The sequence below is a fragment of the Trichomycterus rosablanca genome, chromosome 8 (genome assembly GCF_030014385.1).
Source record: "Trichomycterus rosablanca isolate fTriRos1 chromosome 8, fTriRos1.hap1, whole genome shotgun sequence".
In the NCBI taxonomy this organism is placed as follows: Eukaryota; Metazoa; Chordata; class Actinopteri; order Siluriformes; family Trichomycteridae; genus Trichomycterus; species Trichomycterus rosablanca.
In genome coordinates this window covers 16,824,227-16,849,953 of record NC_085995.1, presented here as the reverse complement: position 1 = coordinate 16,849,953, position 25,727 = coordinate 16,824,227, and the positions used below count along the sequence as shown (strand labels likewise).

General features: G+C 37.8%; 1 protein-coding gene across 1 annotated transcript in view; it reads left to right on the top strand.

Moving 5' to 3' along the window:
- The window catches only part of spdl1 (spindle apparatus coiled-coil protein 1), a 49,383-nt gene that overhangs the window by 7,380 nt on the left and 16,276 nt on the right, over window positions 1–25,727 (top strand). Inside the window, exons 3-9 of the mRNA XM_062999888.1 lie at window positions 1,178–1,354; window positions 2,721–2,915; window positions 6,869–7,018; window positions 16,662–16,760; window positions 24,708–24,818; window positions 24,910–25,044; window positions 25,136–25,239. Coding sequence (XP_062855958.1) covers window positions 1,178–1,354; window positions 2,721–2,915; window positions 6,869–7,018; window positions 16,662–16,760; window positions 24,708–24,818; window positions 24,910–25,044; window positions 25,136–25,239 — 971 coding nt within the window. The remainder of the gene's footprint in view (window positions 1–1,177; window positions 1,355–2,720; window positions 2,916–6,868; window positions 7,019–16,661; window positions 16,761–24,707; window positions 24,819–24,909; window positions 25,045–25,135; window positions 25,240–25,727) is intronic.

Below are 25,727 nucleotides of genomic sequence, written 5' to 3'. Positions count from 1 at the left end.
GACTCATCAGTCCACAGTATTTAATTTTAACAGGGCTTGTGGTAATCAGTTGTTTGTAGTTTAACTAAACCAATAAATTTGTTGGTTTATTGCTGTTTATTAAGTGATCCATTATTTTTCCATTCGGGGCCAGTTGGTGTTCAATTTTTCCATATGACATAAGTAATTTTGTTTAAAGATGTGTTACAGATGTGCAAAAATAACGCCTTTTTAAATGTACATGTAATCTGCTTATTCATAAAGTTAAGTATTTTTGTTTATACCATTTTAGCAATACTTGCATATGTAACAGTTAATGCATAACTGAAATGTCTTGGAGAGCTTAAGTTGCTGTTGTATTATGGTATTTTATCATATTATAACACAGTAGACCCATGACTTACGAATTTAAATGGTTCCGAAGGGCTGTTCCTAAGTCAAAATGTTCGTAAGTTAAACACATTTTCCCAATAAGAAATAATGTAAATAGAATTAATCGGTTCCAGACCTCCCAAACCTCACCCCCTTACCTAACCTTTGTAATGTTTTAAATGGTCTCTTTTGTTATAAATACAAGTATATTTTCCCTTAAATCCTAAATGATAGAATAAACATTACTGTAATAAACAATAATAAACAACAATACACAGAAGTACTGTACATAAAAAATTTTTCCTTCTGTTTTCAATAGTGTATTTTGTAGGTGTAATTGCACGAAAAAAAGAATACTTTACTCAGCCCACTTCCTTCTTCTCTCTCACTCACTGTCCCCTCTGCCTGATACACAGTGATATCTACTGGCAGGAGTAATTACACAACAAAACAAATAGTAATAGATTTTTTAATTTTCTCACCACTATGCTTTCTCTGCACCTTCTTTGGGGCCATTTTGATATTGAATTTTACAAAACATAAAAAAAAAACACTGTCCACCATCTGAATGTTTGCTCACTACATATATATATATATATATATATGAGAGAGAGATGGTAGGAGTGAACTTGTTCGTGACGTCACATGTTTTGTTCGCGTGTGAATTTCGGTTTGTCAAGTTGAAAAAAAAAAAAAAAGCTCGTAACCCAAAATGTTTGTATGGTTCGTAAGTCAAGGGTCTACTGTATTTATTATTGTATTCAAATAATGTGGCATAATTTGAGTCACTTTTAAGGTTATTTACAAATACATTTAATATTAACAGGGCCTTGAGCAAGAAAAATATTCCCTTCACAGAGAAGTTGAGTTGAAGGGTCGAATACTGGACAGTCTTCGTTCAGAATTTGATATTGTTAAAAGTCAACAAAAAGGTCTTTTGGAACAGCAGCAAGCAATGCTGGAAAGGAATAAAGCAACAGAAATCAAAGGCTTAAAAACAGAGGTAAACTTTAGATTTTTCATCTCTCTGAATTAAATGAGACTTGCATAACCTAACATCTTACTCTGTTTAATTTTAAATAGCCCTAGGGGCCTTCAGAAGTTCCTCTGTACAGAGTTTATATGTGGAAGCCCAAGAACCTTCTTTGACATACAGACGTTTAAAGCTTGCACTCCATAAGTTGTCCAGCTTGGAAGTAACCCACTGAACCCAGCATATAGCGCATAAATTAACCCTTTGTACCCTTCTCTGTATTGTGCCAACCCAAAAAGCATACAACTTTTTGGGATAAATATCAAGCATCACCTTAGTGCACTTACCCTAGATCTCAGCAACCTCTCCCAGGTGCATGATAATGCCCCTCGCTTGCCTTGAAAACTAGTAAAGCCTAACATCATCTTTGACATTGCCAAATACCAAAAATCATTCACTCATTCTGGGCACTGATATGTACTGACTTAAGGTACTGCTTACAAGCAATGGAAACGCTGTCACCCCACCACCTGACCGTAAACAGATTTTTGAGTAAAATACAAATACAGCTCATCAGTATAAATTACGATGTAAGACTTTGCTGTATTCTCCTCCACCCTGTGATACCTGCCATATACCCGTTTCTACTAAACATATACTATCTGAATGTCCTAAATACTTACAGCAATGATAAAGTATTGCAATACCAAAGACTATGAGAATATATAAGAACAACACTTGACAAGGAATATAAACTGAAATATGAGGATTACCTACCTTTTCTGCTGTTAATATAACCACTGTGTAAGCACGGCATAGAACATCTAAATAAATAAATACATTTTAATAAACTGAGACTGGACAATACTAGTTACTAACTACTATGCTCTCCCTTGCAAGATATTTTAATAAATTTAACATTCACTGTTTACATCAATATTTATTTTTGTTAATCAATTCACAAATAAACAGGAAGGACATTCACACCTTTGCATGTGTCTAGAATGCATGTTAAACATATGGGGTCAGGGCACTTGAGTACTGCTGCAATTGTGGCCTTTGCTGGCTGGTCAGAAGTGCAGGCACAGAAATTATAAATGATAGACAGCAGTGTGTAACTCTCTGTATGGGATACTGTTGTTTTTGTGAACCTGTCTCTGGCTGTTGAATAGAAGCTGTTGGTAACTGCACATGTTGGAGGGGTGTTAGGTACAGTCCTTCCCGGTCAGCATAAGGGTCTGCAGCAGTGGAGGAAAGATACATTTGTGTAATTGGATATGACTAGATTGGAAGAAAAAGAGAAAATGCATGAATAGATCATTAACATTGCAGAAGATGAAGTATTGATGTGCAGACACTTTTTTTTCCTTTCTTGCAAGTAACACATTTTTTGTAGATGGAGAAAATGAAGGGTGATCTAGAAGAGGCTGAGCTTCTTAACAAACAACTGAGACACAAGCTGGAGTTGCAGTCCTGCACCTTAAGCAGCAAAACAGAGGAGCTCCGCAAACTAACAGAATGTGCCTCTGAAACTATGTCCTCAGAGATTTTAGAGCTGCAAGTACATAAGATGGATCTAGAATCATCTATGGTAAACTTGCTTATTATTGTTTCTTTTCTAATAATTTTTTTTCACATTCTTTTAAATAGTACACTTGAAGTTTGCAGTTTACATATACTTGTAAATATTAATGACATCACCTTATTTTTTTTCTTGGACTGATTGCAACAAACTACTTATTTAACAAAATACTAAATTAATCTTAAAAGTCAACAGGTGGATATTACTACATGGTCCTGAATACTTTGATAAACTTTGAATCACAGACCCCACTATGTGGCAGAATTGTACATTGACTATGTTTTTACCATGGTTGCTTAATTGAGGGATTAATATGACCATAATATTTCCATTAATATTAATATAAGTTTCAGTGATTCAAAGTTATTGCTGCCAACAACTGTGGCAACAGATTTGTTGTCCATTTTCAGCACCGTCAAGGACACTAATTTGAATATTATTGCGATGAGATCTATTCTCAAAGTATTCGATCTTAAGTGTTAAGAACACTTCTTCCTCTACCATGTTTTCGGCAAGCACATCCGTTTTTTCCGCAAACTCTTTTTGGGTCGCTTGCACACTCTAAAACACTTTTAAACCCCTTTAATTTTTTGAATTTATGTGTTTAAGCCATAACAGATGCTAACTGGTGTAATAAATCAATTATATATAAAAGAATATGCTTCCAAATAATATAACTTTCAACAGCAACAGTTTAGGGAAGCCCCTTTTCTGTTCCAGCAGCTCTGTGCACAACGCCAATGTATATAAAGCCATAAAGGAAAGCTTGATTTAAAAACAAAAATTCAATGGCCTGCAGACAGTCCGGATCACAGCCCCACTAAACAGCTTTGGAATAAACTGGAACATTGTTTGAGGCTTTCTTGACTGCCTGAGTCTTGTAAAAAGCCTTCTTAGAAGATTGGCTCCTGTTACAACTGAGAAGATTAGAGAAGTCTCTCTATTTTAATACCAGTTTGTTTTTTAAATAACATGTTCAACAAGCTTAACTGAATTAAACATTTAAAGGCAGTGCTCAACAGGCAAGAGTAAATTACTATTTTACATCTCCTATCTAAAACTAAAAAAGAAGTAGCTTTTAGGTTTGAAGAAGCACTTATTGGAAACCTGCTACTGTTCCAGTCATGTGAAAAAGTTAGGACACCCCATGAAAACCCCGTGTCTTTTTGAACATATTTAAACATATGAGCATTTGAGCTTCATTTGAACAGTACTGAGAGATGGAGCTTATACAACTAAACAACAAAAAATACTTTTAAACACAAGTTGTAAAATGTAATGAACAAAAATGGAAATTTATAGTGAGGAAAAAGTTAGGACACCCCCACATTTATTACTACTTAACATGTCTAAAATTAGAATCCGGTGCATCACATCAGCTACAATGATTAGACCATCGTTAAAGGACATTGGAGTTTTATTTAAATCTTAGACATTAGTTGGTTTGCTCTTGATTGTTGAAGTGAGTGATATCACCATGGTGAGACCTAAAGAGCTCTCTGAGGCCTTCAGAAAGAATGTTGTAGATGCATTTGAGTCTGGGACGGGATTTAAAAGGATCTTAAAACAATTAGAAATTAGCCATTCCCCTGTCCGGAAAATAATTTACAAGTGATTCACAGCTGCCAACATGGCCAGGTTCAGCCCAAGAGCAGACCACAAGGTGCGTAAAGAAGTCTCCAATAATCCTACAATGTCATCACGGGATCTACAGGTAGCTCTTGCTACAGTTGATAGCAAGATACATGCATCTACCATCAGAAAGAGACTGCACAAGTTTGATTTTCATGGGAGGTCTGCAAGGAGGAAACCCTTGCTGTTAAAAAAAACCCATCAGGGCAAGACTAAAGTTTGCCAGAGAACACCTAGACAAAGACCAGGACTTCTGGAACAGTGTGCTTTGGACAGATGAATACAAAGCTGAATTATTTGGGCACAGTAACAGAAGACATGTTTGGCGCAAACCAAACACAGCATTAGAGCACAAGAACCTCATACCAACTGTAAAGCATGGAGGTGGAAATGTCATGGTTGGGCAGGGCCTGGCAAGCTCTCCATTATAGAATCCACGATGAATTCTTCACTGTATCAGCGAGTGCTTGAAGAAAATGTAAGACCATCTCTCTAAAAACTGAAGCGGAAGTGGACCATGCAGCATGACGACGAACCAAAACATTTCAGTAATTCCACCAATGAATGGCTCAAAAGAAAGGAATGGAGAGTTCTGGAATGGCCAAGTCAAAGCCCGGATCTTAATCCTGTTGAGAGGCTGTGGGGTGATTTGAAACGAGCTGTGCACGCAAGAAACCCCTCAAACCTCACACAGCTGAAGAAATTCTGCATGGAGAAGTGGGAAAAACTTTTTCCCAGTTGATGTCAGAGACTGGTAGATGGTTATAGGAAACGTCTAATTGAGGTTATTTTAGCCAAAGGGGGAAATACCAGCTCACAATAAATTTCCATTTTTGTTTATTACATTTTACAACTTGAGTTTAAAATTATTTTTTTCAGTTTTACTTGTTTAGTTATATAAGCTCCATCTAAAATGAAGCTCAAATGTCTTATGTTTAAATATGTTTTTAAGACAAGCTACAAAGTGCTTCACAATCAATAAGATACGATATGAATAAAAGAAATAAAACAAAAATAAAACACATAAAATACATATAAAACCTGAAAAACAACCCAGCTACATCTATGGGTGGAATAAAAACAGACATAAACCATACAAACAGTGCAGCTTCATCTAATAAACAATAAAACAGGAAACGTCATCTAGAGTACATTCTCAAAGGCTAAGGTATAAAAATATGTCTGAAGCCTTCTTTTAAAAATCTCCTTTGACCCAGCAAAAGGAGTCTGGGTCTAATTTCCAAAGGCAGGGTATTCCACAACTTAGGAGCATACGTGGAAAACCTCCCTTCCATTTCCGCTTTGTCCTAGGGACAATGCAGCCATGCCATCTCCCCTTGACTAAGACAAGTAAAAAGAGCGTTACAATAATCTAGGCGTGATGATACAAAAGCTTGAATAATTCTCTCTGTGTCCTGAAAGAAGAGCATTTTTCTGATTTTAGCGATGTTTCTCAATTGAAAATAACAAGCATGTACCAGCTTTGTTACATGCATTGAGAAATTCAACTCAGAATAAAAAATAACACGGAGGTTTCTGGGGTAAGGATTTGTCTGTATAGCCATTGACCCAAGTCTCTTCTTTAGGTCATTGGTAACATATTGGGGGCCCAGAACAAATACTTCTGTTTATCCCTCATTCAATTTGAGAAAATTACAGCTCATCCAAGATGGTTTTAAAATAACTTAAAAAAAGTTAATCTAATTTGAATTGGATATTCCTTTTAAAATGTGACCGTATGGCATTGTCGCCTCACAGCAAGAAGGTCCTGGGTTCGATCCCCAGGTGGGGCGGTCCGGGTACTTTCTGTGTGGAGTTTGTATGTTCTCCTCGTGTCTGCGTGGGTTTTCTCCGGGAGCTCCTGTTTCCTCTCACAGTTCAAAGACATGCAAGTGAGGTGAACTGGAGATACAAAAATTGTCCACGCCTGTGTTTGACTTTAAACTTGTGAACTGATAAATGTTGTGTAACGAATAACTAATGTTTCTGTCATAAATGTAACCGAAGTGTGTAAAACATAACGTTAAAACCATAAATAAATTAATAAATAAATAACTGCACTCACAATGCTAGTTTTTTGGGGGCTAAAATAAGCATTAATACATGTTCAAAGTCTCACAATAGACAAATCATTCTGCAGCAGCATTGGAAGTCTTGCAACTTAATGCAAACTTAAAAAAAGTTTTAGTTATGACTGTTACAACCTTGAGATTAAGAAAAGGATCATTTGTTTAATGCAATTCATATTACTAGACAATTAAAATGCGTTATTCACACACTATTTGGACTTTGTATTTTACTAAGTACTTAATCATATTTTTCTGTTTTAGGCTCTTTTAGAGCAGGAACATCAAGAATTGCAATACAAAGAACAGCAGCTGCAGCTGGCTAATTGCATTCTCCAGAGGCAACTGGAGACCCTCACAAACACAAGAGAAGAAAAGGAAAAAGAGGCAGCATCAATCTACATTGCTTTAGAGGCAAGTAATAAGATCTACTAATGGTTATTGCTTTAGAGCAGTGGTTCCCTGAAGTGGGTGCCATGACATTGATTCATCAGAATACATGTAAGTCTAATTTTCAAATGTTATCATATTATATAATTGATTTGTATGATTTAAAGATAAGTTCTACAACATTTTGTCAAACGTCTTATAAAAAAAGGATATTTTAAAAATTTTAAAGCACATTTAAAATTTGAATTTTAAAGCACAAAAATCTAGTGCAGCAATTAAATTGCAAGTTAACAATGCATCTCAGCATTAGTTTACTTATTACGTTTAGTGGTTCTTGCAGTTCTTCATCTACACACAAGTTTTCTTTTTTTCTCTTTCATTGCTTTGGAGAGGCTTGACTGGGAAACGCTGATTTCCAAAGACCGACAAGGCCTGCCGAGAGAAGAAGAGACAGTTGATAAAAAAAATCCCCAGTCCCTGTCTAATGCTTACCAGCCTCATTTCATCTTTTGTTTTCTTCTACAACCAGTCACCTATGTCTCTTTTTGAAGGGTTGTGGACGCTGGGGGTATTTAAGGACCAGCCAGTTGACTGCACCAGAGAGAAAAACTCCTCTATGCAGGGATGATCTCGCTGCCCAAAAACAGCCGTCGGTCTTGTGTTCCGATCTATCAGCTTTTTTATTCTTTCTTCTATAATTCAGATGTCACCCCGATGAAGAAAAATTATACACGTTTTAGTGTGATTTTTGTATTCTATGGATATGGAGCTTCTTTTTATTCAAGCTAGTGACGTAAACATTGTGTCCTTGAGGGGTGACCTACTAGCACTTCAAACAATGGGTCGTGTCAGCATAACGCACCCCATCCTGGATAACCTGAAGCATAAATATAGGGGATGTAGAGCTGGTGCTAAGTGATTGGAAAAGAGCAAGATATATAACACTTGGACAGCGCTTGACGTCATACTACCGTTGTGAAACTTCTAACACATCAGCTGGACACTTTCATTACATTTCTACACTTACTGCTTTCAATATGTAGATGGTCCCGCTAGAAAAAACAGGACAATCGACCTTTTCTATACCAACGTTAACAACGCATACACCACCACACCATTGGCTTACTAGAAATGTCTACAACCTGACTACAACCTGGTCTATCCTCAACCTTACTGCAAGCCTCGCGTCCAGTAAGAACCACCAACTGCATGAACCTTTAGGAAAGGGACTGCAGAAGCAGAGAAGGCTCTCAGGGACTGCTTTGCATCCACTGACTAGAATGTGCTGCAGGAACCACATGGTGAGGATATTGAGGCCATCACACATGGTGTAACTGAATACACGAACATTTACATGGACTTTTTTGTTCCTACTAAAACTGTGCTCTGCTTTACCAACAAGCCCTGGATAACCAGCAATGTCAAGGACCTCCTCAATAAAAAAGAGGGTCTTTAAAGACAAGAACCAGGAGGAGCTGAGGAACGTACAGAAAGAACTCTGTTTGCGAGAGGCAAAAGTTGCAGGAGGATAACATGAGGGAGGTATGGAACGGCATGAAGACCATCACAGGCTGTAAGCAGAGGAGGAACTACACAGTAGACGGTAATGTGGAGAGAGCGAATGAGCTAAACATCTTTACCCATTTTGTGCTGTCCCAGCATTAACTGATGCTGTCTGCCCAGACATCACACCCATATCCTTCCCCCACCAGGATCCTGCCTACCATATTGTTCACACCTGTCCAGCTGTTAATCCTTCTCTTTCTCAGATGCACACCCACACTCGGGCACACCTCCCCTGGGATGTCAGAACAGACATCACAGCCACATCTCCACCCTCTTTTCACATTTTTTTCCACCAGCACTTCAGACCAAGTCATCAGCACCCCTGCTCTGTGTTGCCCATACATCACTGCAGATTAGGTTAAAGGTGAGCTAAGAAAACTACACACCTGCTTTAGCAGGCCCGGACAAAGTGCCTTTAAGAGTAATCAAGTCTTGTGCTGCTGAACTGGGTGAACCCTTGGAGTACATCTTCAACCTCAACCTGTGACTGGGTAAAGAGATGGTGGTGGGCTTTTGTAGATCTGGGCTTCCCCCACAGTTGGTCTTTATTAAGTCAGTCTAAAGTGGAGGTGGTCAGAATCTAGGTTTGCAGCTGAATGAAAAACTGCACTGGTCAGAAACCACATATAATATATACAGGAAGGCACAAAGACTGTTTCCTGAGAAGGCTAGGGTACTTTAATGTACAGGAAGCTCCACCAGATGTTTTATCAATCCGTGGTCACTAGCATTCTTCTATGAAGAATTTAACACGGTTGGACAAACTGGTCAGGAGAGTTGGAGTGGTGGTAGGTATTGAGTTGTGATTACTGGCAATTGTGACAGAAAAGGACTCAGTGTTTTTCTTTACAGACAGTTTTTCTTTGGACAGTAAAAATCTCCCACTGCACACAACATTACTAAAACAGAGAAGTGTGTTCAGTGGCAGACTGAGCTGCTCTATGGACCGAATAAGAAAATCCATTAGCCATTACGCTCCTAAACTTGTTGCAACCTTTTACAATCAGAATTGTGGCAAGTATATACAGTATATGTATATTATGACCACCTCCTTGTTTCTACACTTACTGTCCATTTTATCAGCTCCACTTACCATGTAGAAGCACTTTGTAGTTCTACAATTACTGACTGTAGTCCATCTGTTTCTGTACATACTGTTTTAGCCTGCTTTTACCCTGTTCTTTAATGGTCAGGACCATCACAGAGTAGGTATTATTTGGGTGGTGGGTCATTCTTAGCACTGCAGTGACACTGACATGGTGGAGGTGTGTTCGTGTGTGTTGTGCTGGTATGAGTGGATCAGACACAACAGCGCTGCTGGTGTTTTTCAACACCTCACTGTCCCTGCTGGACTGAGAATAGTCCACCAACCTAAAATATCCAGCCAACAGTGCCCCATGGGCAGCGTCCTGTGACCACTGATGAAGGTCTAGAAGATGACCAACTCAAACAGCAGCAATAGATGAGTGATTGTCTCCGACTTTACATCTACAAGGTGGACCAACTAGGTAGGAGAGTCTAATAGAGTGGGCAGTGAGTGGACACAGTATTTAAAAACTCCAGCAGCGCTGCTGTGTCTGATGCATTTATACCAAAACAACACACACTAACACACCACCAGAACGTCATTGTCACTGCAGTGTTGAGAATGATCCACCACCCAAATAATACCTGCTCTGTGATGGTCCTGTGGGAGTCCTGACCATTAAAGAACAGTAGAGAAACAGATGGACTACAGTCGGTAATTGTAGAGCTACAAAGTGCTTCTGTATGGTAAGTGGAGCTGATAATATGGACAGTGAGTGTAGAAACCAGGAGGTGGTTTTAATGTTGTGGCTGATTGGTGTATATATGTATATGTGTATATATAATAATTTCTACTACCATGTTTCCCCGAAAATAAGACATCCCCTGAAAATAAGACCTAGTAGAGGTTTTGCTGAATTGCTAAATATAAGGCCTCCCCCGAAAGTAAGACCTAGCAAAGTTTTTGTTTGGACCGTACGCTGTCCCTGCTGTGCTGTACGAGTGTGCTGTGGTGAGCTCTCCCTGGTGGTCGGAAGCTGCAATACCGTCCCTGCTGTACAAGTGGCTCAGTATACAGTATATACTGGTGCTGGTCATAAAATTAGAATATCATGAAAAAGTTGATTTATTTCAGTAATTCCATTCAAAAAGTGAAACTTGTATATTATATTCATTCATTACACACAGACTGATATATTTCAAATGTTTATTTCTTTTAATGTTGATGATTATAACTGACAACTAATGAAAACCCCAAATTCAGTATCTCAGAAAATTAGAATATTACTTAAGACCAATACAAAAAAAGGATTTTTAGAAATGTTGGCCAACTGAAAAGTATGAACATGAAAAGTATTAGCATGTACAGCACTCAATACTTACAGTGGGGCCAAAAAGTATTTAGTCAGCCACTGATTGTGCAAGTTCTCCTACTTAGAAAGATGAGAGAGGTCTGTAATTTTCATCATAGGTACACTTCAACTATGAGAGACAAAATGAGAAAAAAAATCCAGGAACTCACATTGTAGGATTTTTAAAGAATTTATTTGTAAATTATGGTGGAAAATAAGTATTTGGTCAATAACAAAAGTTCAACTCAATACTAACAGTAACATAACCTTTGTTGGCAATGACAGAGGTCAAACGTTTCCTGTAAGTCTTCACCAGGTTTTCACACACTGTAGCTGGTATTTTGGCCCATTCCTCCATGCAGATCTCCTCCAGAGCAGTGATGTTTTGGGGCTGTCGCTGGGCAACACGGACTCCACACATTTTCTATGGGGTTGAGGTCTGGAGACTGGCTAGGCCACTCCAGGACCTTGAAATGCTTTTTACGGAGCCACTCCTTCGTTGCCCGAGTGTGGTGTGTTTGGGATCATTGTCATGCTGGAAGACCCAGCCACGTTTCATCTTCAATGCTCTCACTGATGGAAGGAGGTTTTGGCTTAAAATCTCACGATACATGGCCCCGTTCATTCTTCCCTTAACATGGATCAGTCGTCCTGTCCCCTTTGCAGAAAAACAGCCCCAAAGCATGATGTTTCCACCCCCATGCTTCACAGTAGGTATGGTGTTCTTCAGCATTCTTCTTCCTCCAAACACGACGAGTTGAGTTTTTACCAAAAAGTTCCATTTTGGTTTAATCTGACCACATGATATTCTCCCACTCCTCTTCTGGATCATCCACATGCTCTCTGGCAAACTTCAGACGGGCCTGGACATGTACTGGCTTAAGCAGGGGGACACGCCTGGCACTGCAGGACTTGAGTCCCTCTCGGCGTAGTGTGTTACTGATGGTAGCCTTTGTTACGTTGGTCCCAGCTCTCTGCAGGTCATTCATCAGGTCCCGCCGTGTAGTTCTGGGATTTTTGCTCACCCTTCTCATGATCATTTTGACCCCACGGGATCGAGGGAGATTATCAATGGTCTTGTATGTCTTCCATTTTCTTACAATTGCTCCCACAGTTGATTTATTCACACCAACCTGCTTGCCTATTGTAGATTCACTCTTCCCAGCCTGGTGCAGGTCTACAATTTTCTTCCTGGTGTCCTTCGACAGCTCTTTGGTCTTGGCCATGGTTGACTGTTTGAGGCTGTGGACAGGTGTCTTTTATACAGATAACAATGTCAAACAGGTGCCATTAATACAGGTAACGAGTGGAGGACAGGAAAGCTTCTTAAAGAAGAAGTTACAGGTCTGTGAGAGCCAGAAATCTTGCTTGTTTGTTATTGACCAAATACTTATTTTCCACCATAATTTACAAATAAATTCTTTAAAAATCCTACAATGTGATTTCCTGGATTTTTTTCCCTCATTTTGTCTCTCATAGTTGAAGTGTACCTATGATGGAAATTACAGACCTCTCTTATCTTTCTAAGTAGGAGAACTTGCACAATCAGTGGCTGACTAAATACTTTTTGGCCCCACTGTAGTTGGGGCTCCTTTTGCCTGGATTACTGCAGCAATGTGGCGTGGCATTGAGTCCATCAGTCTGTGGCACTGCTCAGGTGTTATGAGAGCCCAGGTTGCTCTGATAGTGGCCTTCAGCTCTTCTGAATTGTTGGGTCTGGCGTATCGCATCTTTCTCTTCACAATACCCCATAGATTTTCTATGGGGTTAAGGTCAGGCGAGTTTGCTGGCCAGTTAAGAACAGGGATACCATGGTCCTTAAACCAGGTACTGGTAGCTTTGGCACTGTGTGCAGGTGCCAAGTCCTGTTGGAAAATGAAATCTGCATCTCCATAAAGTTGGTCAGCAGCAGGAAGCATGAAGTGCTCTAAAACTTCCTGGTAGACGGCTGCGTTGACCTTGGACCTCAGAAAACACAGTGGACCAACACCAGCAGATGACATGGCACTCCAAACCATCACTGACTGTGGAAACTTTACACTGGACCTCAAGCAACGTGGATTCGGTGCCTCTCCTCTCTTTCTCCAGACTCTGGGACCTTGATTTCCAAAGGTAATGCAAAATTTACTTTCATCAGAGAACATAACTTTGGACCACTCAGCAGTCCTTTTTGTCTTTAGCCCATGCGAGACGCTTCTGACGCTGTCTCTTGTTCAAGAGTGGCTTGACACAAGGAATGCGACAGCTAAAACCCATGTCTTGCGTACGTCTGTGCGTGGTGGTTCTTGAAGCACTGACTCCAGCTGCAGTCCACTCTTTGTGAATCTACCCCACATTTTTGAATGGGTTTTGTTTCACAATCCTCTCCAGGGTGCGGTTATCCCTATTGCTTGTACACTTTTTTCTACCACATCTTTTCCTTCTTTTCGCCTCTCTATTAATGTGCTTGGACACAGAGCTCTGTGAACAGCCAGCCTCTTTAGCAATGACCTATTGTGTCTTGCCCTCCTTGTGCAAGGTGTCAATGGTCGTCTTTTGGACAACTCTCAAGTCAGCATGTCTTCCCCATGATTGTGTAGCCTACAGAACTAGACTGAGAGACCATTTAAAGGCCTTTGCAGGTGTTTTGAGTTAATTAGCTGATTAAAGTGTGGCACCAGGTGTCTTCGATATTGTACCTTGTCACAATATTCTAATTTTCTGAGATACTGAATTTGGGGTTTTCATTAGTTGTCAGTTATAATCATCAACATTAAAAGAAATAAACATTTGAAATATATCAGTCTGTGTGTAATGAATGAATATAATATACAAGTTTCACTTTTTGAATGGAATTACTGAAATAAATCAACTTTTTCATAATATTCTAATTTTATGACCAGCAACAGTATGTATATATATATATATATATATATATATATATATATATATATATATATATATATATATATATATATATATATATATATGTATATGTATATGTATATATATGTATATATACAGTATATAATAAATGTTCATTTTTTTTATATTAATGTTCATTAATATAAGACTGTCTTATTTTCTGGGAAACAGGGTATATACTTCACAGTAACTCTACTACTTACTTGTTTGTATACTGTGAACTTTTATAGTGTGTACTGTTACTTTTGATGTATATAACACGCTACTGAGGTCTTAATTTGCTTTGGGATTAATAAAGTATGTATGTTTGTTTATTTGTTTATTAGGATTTTAGCGTCATGTTTTTACACTTTGGTTACATTCATCAGTTCACACAAGGTTATCGAACACAGTCCTGGACAATTTTTAGTGTCTCCAATTCACCTCACTTGCATGTTTTTGGACTGGGGGGGAAACCGGAGCACCCGGAGGAAACCCACGCGGACACTGGGAGAACATGCAAACTCCACACAGAAAGGACTCCCCACCTGGGGATCGAACCCAGGACCTTTTTGCTTTTATTTTGTCCCTTTTATCCACTTTTTGTGTTCAAATTCAAAATTTGTTCATGTTTACAAAATAAAATCAAGTTGGGTAGGTAAAGCGTTTTTTTTTTTTACTTTTGTCAGGTACAGTCCATTGTTACAATGTCAGATTTTGTAATCTTAAATAAATTGGAAATTTCAGAACATTTTCCACCCTGAATGTGACCAATATTATGTGCAATTAAATTTGTAAAACAAGTTAAATTTTTCAGGTGGAGGGAAAAAATACTATAATGTGTTTGTATAAATGTGCACACCCTTAAATTAATATTTTGTTCAAGCATGAGAGTATACATGGCAGTCTTTATAGGTAGGAGTCAGTCATATCTTGTGCACAGCCATTTTCAGGTCACCCCCCAGTTTTTAAATTTGTATTTGGGTCTGGCCTGTGATTGAGCCATAAAAACTTTTATCATCCTTTTAGTGAAGCCATTATTTTTTGTGGTGGTATGCTTTCGGTTGTTGTCATGCTGAAACATGAAATTCCTCAGCATTTTCAGCTTTTTAGCAAGTCTGAAGGTTTTGTGCCAAATTGACTAATATTTTAAACAGTTAATAATATCCTTCACCTTAACTAAAGCCCCGGTTCCAGTAGAAGAAAAAAACTGATCAAAGTCATAATGCCATCATGCATGGCGTTTTTTTGGAAATGTGCAGTGTTTGTTCCATATCTTTTGAAATTATGGCTCAAAAGTTTAACCCTGGTCTCATCAGACCATAACATATTTCTTGTCACCCTGCCCCAAAGCCCAGATGTATTTAGAATATAGGAGATTGGTGTCCTATGCAGTACACAATCAGTAGTTTCCAGAAATTCCTTTAGCTCCTTAAATGTTGCTGTAAGCCTCTTGGCAACCTCCCGGACCAGTTTTCCTTTTGTTGCTGGTTCAAGCCCCACCACTTCCAGGTTGCTTCTGTCGGGCCCCTGAGAAGGGCCTTTAACCCTAAATTGCTCAGACTGTTGTACACTGTAATTGTAATGTAAGACACTTTGGATAAAGGCGTCTGCTAAATGCTGAAAATTTAATGTAAATGTCACTTTGTGCCATATTTTATCCACACTGATGATCGTCCTTACTTTGTTCCATGGTATGTGTAATGCTTTGAAAAAATTTTGTACCCTTGTCCTGACTGATACTTTTAACACTAAGATCCTTTTGATGCTTTGTAATCTTTCTGCAGACCATGACTTGCTGTGCAACTAAGTTTGTTTGTTTGTTTGTTTGTTTATTAGGATTTTAACATCATGTTTTACACTTTTGATTAAGTTAGTGACAGGAAACGGTAGTTTATCTTCACACATGGTTCATCAGTTCACAAGGTTATATCGAACACAGTCATGGACAATTTAGTGTCTCCAATTTACCTCACTTGCATGTTTTTGGACTGTGGGAGGAAACCGGAGCACCCGGAGTAAACCCACGCAGACATGGGGAGAACATGCAAACTCCACACCAAAAGGACCCAGACCGCCCCACCTGGGGATCGAACCCAGGACCTTCTTGCTGTGAGGAGACAGTGCTACCCACTTAGCCACCGTGGTGCAACTAAGTACTAAGTAACTAAGAACAGCTGACCTTTATATGGGGTTAATCAGAGTCACTTTAATTGGTGGCATGTGTAAACTGACTTAACATGAGTGGACACTGCCACATCCCCAATTATATGAGGGTGTGCACACTTATGCAACCAGATTATTTTACTGTTTTATTTTTTAAAATCCCCCTCTAAATGATTTCACTTTTTTGTAATTGAATTTCACAGATTAAAGGTCATGTTAAAGGTCTGAATCTTTGAGAATTTTATTAGACTTTGTAAGCAATTACAATGGAGCAAATATTAATTGGTTAGCTAATGTCTAAATAAGCAAAGATTCAAAGTTATACATCCTTTGAGCATGTTCTATATTTTATTGCTTCTCAGGTTCTGTTAATTAAAATGTTGGTTAAAATTTTAGATGTTAGATAAAATATGTAAATGTACATTCTTCAGAAATATGTTCTGTTTAAATAGACCTTAAAGTTTTTGTTGTTGGTTTTTATTGTCAGGTAGTTGTCTTTGAAGTAGCTGGAAAATAAGCTATACCGTTTTTGTATAGTGTGACTAAAACTAAACATAAAAAACACACAGCAATGTATATGTGGTTTATGTTAAATTCATTACATTGTGTCTTTAGAAATTTTGCTTTAAATTAAATCTATTAGCCATTCAGATATATCTCTTATTTTATTGTAGAAATCCAGGGAAGCCAACCAGGATCTTCAGATACAGTTGGACCAGATATTGCAACAGGCACAGGATCCAAACAGCAAAGGCAATTCATTGTTCTCTGAGGTATACTCTTTAGTAGTAATATCTAACATTTTTGTAGCTGTTTTATTCTATGACTGAGTGATTGGGACACACTTTGTTAATTATTTTACAAATATAACACAGCAGCTTGGATTATTACTCTGGTGGTATAGAATGTTCTATAGCAGGGGTGTCAAACTCATTTTCACCGAGGGCCACATCAGCATTATGGTGGCCCTCAAAGGGCCGATTGTAACGTATTCTGCTGTGATTGCAGTCTGTTGTTTTTCTTGGAGGCTAAATTCTGCATTTATATTGTCCTCCTTTACCACAGACACAGCCTCATAACACAAGAGACGCACTGTTTTCTCTTCCTGAAGCACAAACTTGTTTTCATTTTCATTACATTTTCTCCTTCTGCTTAATTTTCTTACTTATCTTCATTTTGGGATTATGTGTAAATATTTCTTAACATCATCTACTGGCGGGATGTCACTTTGCAGGTCACAAAATCAGCATGCATTTTGAGAGATGCAGTTAATGTAGGATTTTACAGTGTATTTTAAGACAATTGTTCTTGCCCTCACTAATAGTTTATCCCCCTTGCTCAGCTAGACAGACAGACAGACAGCTCTCTTCAGAATACAGTCGGTTTTATTTGCTTCCCAGCTGTCTGATACACTGTGTGCACCAGAATGAAGTAAAAATACAAACAATAAAAACAATAAAGAACTTAATACAGTACAAGCACATAGCTGTAGTCAAGTGTTACATCTGGTACAATATGAGATTTAACCAAACGTAAAATAGAGGTAAGGAGTTAGCATTTTGTGTAAAGATACTAATTGCTATAGTAACTGTAACAATTGTATTTAATTACGGTAAATTTGTAACTAAAACGCTGTGATATACTCACTAAACATTTACAAACAACTGAGAATATAAACGCCACTACTTACAGACGATGCTTTGGTAATATACAGTATTACAAGATAATTATTTATATTTATTATTATTGTTTACATAACTACCCGCGTTCTTTTGCCGTAAAAGTCACATGGCTTCTCAGCGAAGGTCAAAGTTAGTTGCCTTGACTACGATGTCAACAGTTAAAGGCTTAAAGGCGCAGGTGTCCTATTAAATTATAACTGCGTCTCTGTAACGACTCGAACCATCACAACAATCATACAGTCGTTTAAGCTCTCGCGGGCCACATTAAATGACGGGGCGGGCCGGATCTGGCCCGCGGGCCGTGAGTTTGACACCCCTGTTCTATAGCGTCAGGTAATTCATGGCATGACATCCTAATTTCTTGTTACTGTTCATGATTGATTGCAGCCAATTACTTTTTCAGGCCTTTATAATACATAGGGTGAGTTTGACTGCACCTATTACACTGAGCCATGAACATTATAATAGAAATGTCTGTGGAGCTTGGTATACATCTCAAAGTGCACTATTTAGTTTTACAAATCATTGTCATTCAGAAAAGTCTAAGCAATTATGCATTTCAAGATCATTTGTGCAAACAGATCTGTAGATACAAAGTACATGGAGGAGGTGCCTTTTTGACAAGGACAAAAAAACTGTCATGTTATGTTGAGATGTGCCTGGATGGTTACACAATCCATTAATTCACCAAAATTAGGTTGCCTTGCAAGAAAGAATCTCATTGTCCAACATTGGTTTAAAGCTTTGGTTTAAAGTTTAAAGCTGATCATCTGAACAAAAAAAAAGAAAGCCTTTTGGAGGATTTTGTAGATGAAAAAAGATTAAGAATTTTATTTAAGAGTTTTAGATCAATAACAGACTCAATAACAAAGATTGGGTTATTTGAGTTGTTATTGAGGTATAATGACTAACACATGTTTGGATGAGAGAAGGCAATCAATGACAACACCATACAAATTGGTAGTATTTTGCTGAAGGCTTTTTTGTATTATATTTTATTAGCCCTTAGGCCTATTAGCCCTATTAAGAATATGTGGACTGGAGCACAACCTTACCACCACTGAGAGCATGAGCTCTCGAGTTTGAATCTTGGCTCATTCCAGGGATTGGGTGCCATTTGGAACCCTAAAGTTAGAAAATCTAACATTTTGTCTGATCCAGGATGTTCACCCTGTAATATACAAATGCATTTGTTAATGACATTATATGAATTGTGTCTAATTTCTCACCATGTTACATGATTTTACATTTTCGTTTTAGATGAAAATGCATGCTACAAGTGTATTGGTAATTTTAGAGGGACATGTTTGGCCTCCTTTTTGAATAATTTACCCTATTATATTAATACCTTAATTAATGGGCCAGTGATAGCTCAGTGGTTAAGGTACTGGACTAGTAAACAGAAGGTTGTCGGTTCAAGCCCCGCCACCACCAAGTTGCCACTGTTGGGTCCCTGAGCAAGGCCCTTAACCCTTAAAGCAATTGCTCATCGTGTTCTGCTCATTGTGTAAGTCGCTTTGGATAAAAAGCGTCTGCTAAATGCTGAAAATGTAAATGTACCTTCTATTTTCATTAAATTATAGAAATAACATTTATGCTTAACATGGTGGACACAAGTATAACCGGATGGATGAATAAAATATAATAAATGTGATTGAAAGTTGTTGTAAAATTGTATTTGTTTTATATTTATTTTATTGTGGCTGAGCACAACATCTGTAAGGTCATAACATGGTCCATTGCAGTTTCCTTGATTTTGCATACACAGCTAAGGTCACACTATTTAATTTGGCCTGGGCATATGCTTATAATATGGTGTATCTTCAAGGTTTTATTTGTGGCTGTTACAAAGAGTACCTAAGGCAAAAAAAGATAAGCTTTATCCCCAACCCAAATATTCATGAAGGCAGGTGTGTATGTGCATGGGCGTTGGGATATTCTGGAAATTGTGATGATGTTATGAAAAGAGATTTCAAGTTGCGTGTTCACCCTGTTAGGTCTTTGGTGATAACGAAGTGGACTTTCTGGCATAAAGTTAACCAATACCCAGTGTGCTTGCAAAATCAGGCTAGCATAAAAGTGAAATCAGACAAAGAATCGTGTGCTTTTTAATGTAATTTTAAAATTATTAAACCATATTTCTTTGTCTCGAATTTCTCATACCAGGGTGGATATGTTATGGTTGACCATATCAGACTAATAGCATAAAATAAGTTAAAATAGACATTAAAATAAGTAGTTAGTCACTCACCTTTCACAGCTATTTTTTTCCATGAAGATAATGAGTGTCAGGTAATGATGTCTGTGCACAAAACAGCTCTTCATTTAACAAGACAGTAGTCAGATATAACAGGGTGGACAGTAATTTGAGGTACATGTGAAAGAACCCTTGTAATCAGTGATAAAATAAAGCTTTTAGTTGAAACTAGAGGACCTAAGTGAATTTTTGTAAATAATTGTAAATGACTAAAATAATTTTTATGATTACACCTCATATTTCCCAAAACAGAACATTCGAGAAGTGTAAATTATTTCTGTAAGACATTGATAATTATACTGTTTAATGTTTTACATACGTAAATACAATGTTCAGTATTGGGGAATCAAAAGGCATTAAATTGTAGTAATGACCCTCTTAGCAGTGCTACAGATCTTGCAGTACATCCAACATAAAATTCTACAGTACGTGACTCTCTGTGCGCGAAACTGAGCCCTATATGAACTCGTCTCATGCAGGTGAAAAGATGCAGTTGGCTACCGCACGTGTGTTGGAGGAGGCATGTGTTAGTCACGGCTCTCCTCGGTCAGGAGTGGAGGTCAGCATCAGTAGAGGGGAAGTGAAATGCAATTGGGTAATTGAATACAACTAGATTGAGATAACAACTGGGGGAGTAATGCGAAAACAAGTTGCATGGGGTGTCATTGCCATGTCAGTTGAGGCACTGAAATGATTCATGTGGGGTAGTGTGACTTTCTATATGTAGTATGGCTCTCTGTGGGAATCCATGGCTAGTGAAAAAAATAGGTGAGAAAATCATGATTTGGTATTAGAGGAGGATCCATAAAAAGATCAGTCTTTACAAGCAATGATTAGTTGTGGTACACCACTAATATGCCAAACTTAAGAAGTGGAATCTGGAGAGATCTCAGTATCTGTGTGTACAGACAATAGGCTCGACAAAGGTCAGTAGTGTTTGAAGTGCGCCAACGAGTGGAATCAACTGAAATGCAGGGTATTGAAGAAAAAAGGTGAAATAAAAGTAGGCTCTAAAGTAGGGCTGGGCTGTGCGATATGATTAAAAAACTCATATATCTATATGCTTTTGAGAAGTGGCGATATTCGATGCGATATAATGTAAACTTAAAGTACAATGGCAGGCCACTGCCTGTATTTTAGCCTATATTTTTTATATGTTAATTTAAAAACACAAAATACTGTAGTTCTGATATGTATTATTACAAGGCTGTATTTGTATTAATATTGACTATTAATATTATATCTATATTATATATACAGTTAAGGTCAAAATTATTAGCCCCCTAGGAACTTTTAAATATTTCCCTAAAATACTGCCCAATGTTTGCAATATTCATAAAATTTCATATAGTAAATCATTCATCAATGATGTGGCCCCATTTTGGTACACTTTAAAATGTAAAATAAATATTCAAGATTTCTTTATGAAAAATCTGGTGAAAACTGAGATGGTCAAAATTATTAGCCCCCATGTGATTTTGTGCTTTCAGAACAAATGAACTGGGTTTGAAACCACACCTGAGCAGTCAATTAGGTTTGAAAACACACCTGAGCAATCAATTAGCACTGAATCTTATTTAAGTGACTCCAAGAAGCAGAGTTAGTATCATTTGACTGCTTAAATGAAAGGGATACTCTAGGGCTGCTCAATAATTTTTGTAAGAAGCAATATCATCATGCCAAAAAGCAAAGAAATCAGTCTGGACCTCAGACAGAAGATAGTGGACCTTCATCTTCAGGAGGAAGGATATACTGCCATTTCTAAGCGTTTCATGGTTTCTAGAACAGCTGTGCATTGCATCATCGCAAAGCACAAAGAAACAAAGTCTGTTAAAAATAAACCTGGCCGTGGTCGAAAACGCAAGTTTTCCAAAACTTTGCAGCGAAAAATAATCAGAGATGTCAACAAGAATCCCTGGACCTCTGCAAAGATGATTGTTGCTGAGCTGGCTTCCTCTGGACTTGATGTTTCACGCAAGACTGTTGTGAGCACTCTTCATTGTGGTGGACTTTGTGGTCATCGTCCAAGAAAAACCCTGTTGCTCTCACAGCGGCACACCAAAGCCCGACTAACCTCTGCCAGAGACAATCTGAAACATAAGGGTGAGTTTTGGAAGTCTGATGAAACCAAACTTGAGCTGTTTGGGCATATGGATGCTGCTTTTGTTTGGCGTAGGAAAGGGCGAGGCCTTCAACCCTAAAAATACTGTCCCCACAGTGAAGCATGCTGGTGGAAGCATAATGCTGTGAGGCTGTTTTGCTGCTTCAGGGACAGGAAACCTTGTTCGGGTGCATGGGACCATGAAAAAAGAAGATTATGTGGATATTTTGAAGAATAACATCAAGACATGTGCTGCCAGTCTAGGGTTAGGTCATTGCTGAGTCTTCCAACAAGACAATGACCCGAAGCATACATCAAAGTTAGTAAAAAACTTTTTGAAAGACACCAAAATCAAGGTTCTGGAGTGGCCCTCTCAGAGCCCTGATCTCAATCCTATCGAGAATCTGTGGAGGGAGCTCAAGGTTCGGGTCCATGCTCGGAGACCAAGCAATTTGCATGATCTTGAACAATTTGCCAAGGAAGAATGGGCTAAAATCCCTCAGGAGACATGTGCCAACTTAGTTAGAAACTACCAGAGGAGGTTGTTGTCAGTTTTGGATCAGAAAGGCTACACTATTGACTATTAGTTGTCAGAGGGCTAATAATTTTGACCATTGATGTTGATGCAGATGTTGTCTTTGTTCTTGTGGACGCACACAAACTATAACCACTTAAGGTTATGGCCCATGTCATTGGAAGAATAAGGGTTTTATTTGATTTCATAAGGGGGGCTAATAATTTTGACCTTAACTGTACATATTGACAATATTAAACAAACCAGCAGAATCTCACAATCACATTTTTGCTGTCCGTTTTACTTCAAATAAATGAGCATAAAAAAAATCACAATATTTGATAATGCTTTCATGCAAAATGAACGCATGGTAAACAGCAAAACAACCACACAGCAGCAGAAAATCATAACCGCTGCTTACCTGAGATGCTCTTTTTCAAATTAAGACCAAATCTATGTTGTTCCAAGTGTGTTGTTCTATTAGGGATATAATCCACTTTTTTTCTTCTTGGCGACCATCTTCAAGGCCTGACCTCGGAATCTCTTTAACAAATGAACTGATTCATTAAGTTGTTTGAGCATGACACCATAATGAAATATCAAAACGAATGAATCTTTATAGTGAGCAAAACTAATGAATCTTTACCATAGTTAGGAGCACAGCTCCCTGATTCGATTCCAATGAATAAATCAATTTAAAAGTTGTTTCTGACACGTTGACTCTGTGATTGTTAGCATGTGTATGAGTGCACGCGCCCACCCGCTCATGCGTGAAGGAAAGCGTTCCATGCAGCGCTTTTGTGCTCTGTTTGAAATGTTCTCAAATGGTAACTTGTGTATTCTACGCATACTCAATATATCGAATATGGTCATTTTCAACATCGTGTAAAAAGTAATATCGAATATATCGATATTTGCAATATATCGCCCAGCCCTACTCTGAAGGACAATTTTGTAAATGCTCAATGGGCCGGATCAAACAGCCTATAGTTTATATCACCTATATATCACCTATAGGTATATCACCAGCGTAGTTTGCCCACCACTGGTGATAGTCAATTGGACTCAGGAGTACTTACATAAAACATTGTCACTTAACACAGTCCGCAACCTGAGATGCAGCCTGAAACTCAAAGAGAAAACCATACATCGGTTCTCTGCAAGAAACGCCTCAGTTTTCTGGGCATGAGCTTATCTCGGATGGTTCAGAAGACAGTGGAAATGAGTGATGTGGTCAGATCAGTCCATGGTTCAGCTTGTTTTTTGGGGAAAAACAAATGTTGAGTTCTCTTTGCCAAAGATTAAAAGGACCTTCCAGACTGTTATTATCAGTAAAAGGTGCAAAAGCCAACATTTGTAATGTTATGGTGGTTTATCAGTGCCCATGGCATGGGTGACTTGCATATGTGTGAAGGTACAATTGATGCAGAGGCATATATTGGGATTTCAGAGAGACACATGCTGCCATCAAGGTAACGTGTTTTCCTGGGACGTTCACGATTATTTCAGCAAGATGATGTCAGGCCTCATTTTGTTTGCACTACAGAATAGTATGGTGCAGCATGAAGAGGAGAATAAGATGACTGCTGAGCAGCTGAAGTCTAATATCAAGCAAGAATTGACAAACATTCCACCTGCAAAACAAAGCCATTAGTGTCCTCAGTTCCCAGATCGTAAAAATAGGAAAGGTGATGGAACACTGGTAAACACGCCTCTGTCCCGAATGTTTTTGGAGTTTGTTGCAGGCACCAAATTCTAAATTCAAATATGTTTATATTTACAAAATACAAGGAAGTTGATCTGTGAAAACATTAAAAATTTTCTTTCTATGTTTATTAGGTAAATAAAGATTCAAGAGAATTAACAAATCACAGATTTTTTTTTTTTTTTTTTGGATTTTACAGAACATCCTAACTTTTGTGTAGAGTTTGTAATTTTTTCATTATGCCACCATGTATGCATTTATTAAAATAATGGAACAGTTTATAGGTTGAGCTATGTATTTCATAAAGGGAATTGATCAAAAGGAAAAAGGTGTGTTTTAGTCTGGTCTTGTTAAATTTGCTATGCTTTCACAAAAAGTCACAAAATATCAATACAGTACCAACTTGAACATAAATTTAAAAGGGCTTTATGATGTAAAAGGAATTTTTTTTTTTTTTACAGGTGGAGGACAAGCGTGCAGAAACGGAAAGACAGTTAATTAGTATGAAAGTGCAGTTCCAGTCTCTTCAAAAGCAACATGCCTTTAGCAAACAGCAGATGCTTCGGATGAAGGTAAAATGGAACAATACTTTATCTGAAAACTAGAGAAAAATACTGTTCCCGTTATGTTTTTTTTTACATTTACTTATTTTTGACGTTTCAGGTGCAGATATCTAATCTTATGCATCTCCAGGGCACTCGAGCTGACCCAGCCCAGCTTGAGCGGTTACAGTTTATGTTGTCAGAAAAAAACAGTGAAATTGAGGCCTTGATGAGTAAAGTACAACAGCTTGAGAAGGTGGGCATACATTTCCTACAATTTGTTAATGTTTAGGTATTATACATGAATTTATGTTAAGTAAAATAAAACCAATCTATTTCACCGACAGAAAACAACTGAGAATCAGTCCTCCACTGCATACTCTAAAGAAATTGACTTTGTGGATGAGACATACTACACTGATCTATTAAAAATGCAGCTCTCAAATTCCAAGTAAGTTTCCTTATAGTAAACAATTATTGTTTATGTGCTAATTTCTATATTGTGGGCCACACTTTGTAAACTAGTTAGGTATTGATCATTAGGCTACATAAACATGCTTGCTTACAAAAACATGCATTAGACTACATAAGCTTGCCTTTCAGACTGGGTTTTATATACTCAGTATTATGCCTGCATATTAAATGTCTCTTTTTTTCCTTCTAGATTAGTCTGTGTTATTACCAAATGTTTTTTGTAGTAATACATAAAATGCAGTTTTGAAAAAATAATTGAATACAATATTGTGTGCACATTATTTTATTATTCAGTAAAATAACATGTTTCTCAAAATAATTTGCAAACTGCATTAGAAAAACTTCCAAATTCACAATTAACTGTTAATGCATTGGTATCAATTTAAGTAGGCCAATGCTGTTTTGGGGGTTTTGATATTTATGTTTTCCTACTATAATATATTACAATGTAGACATAATTATTAC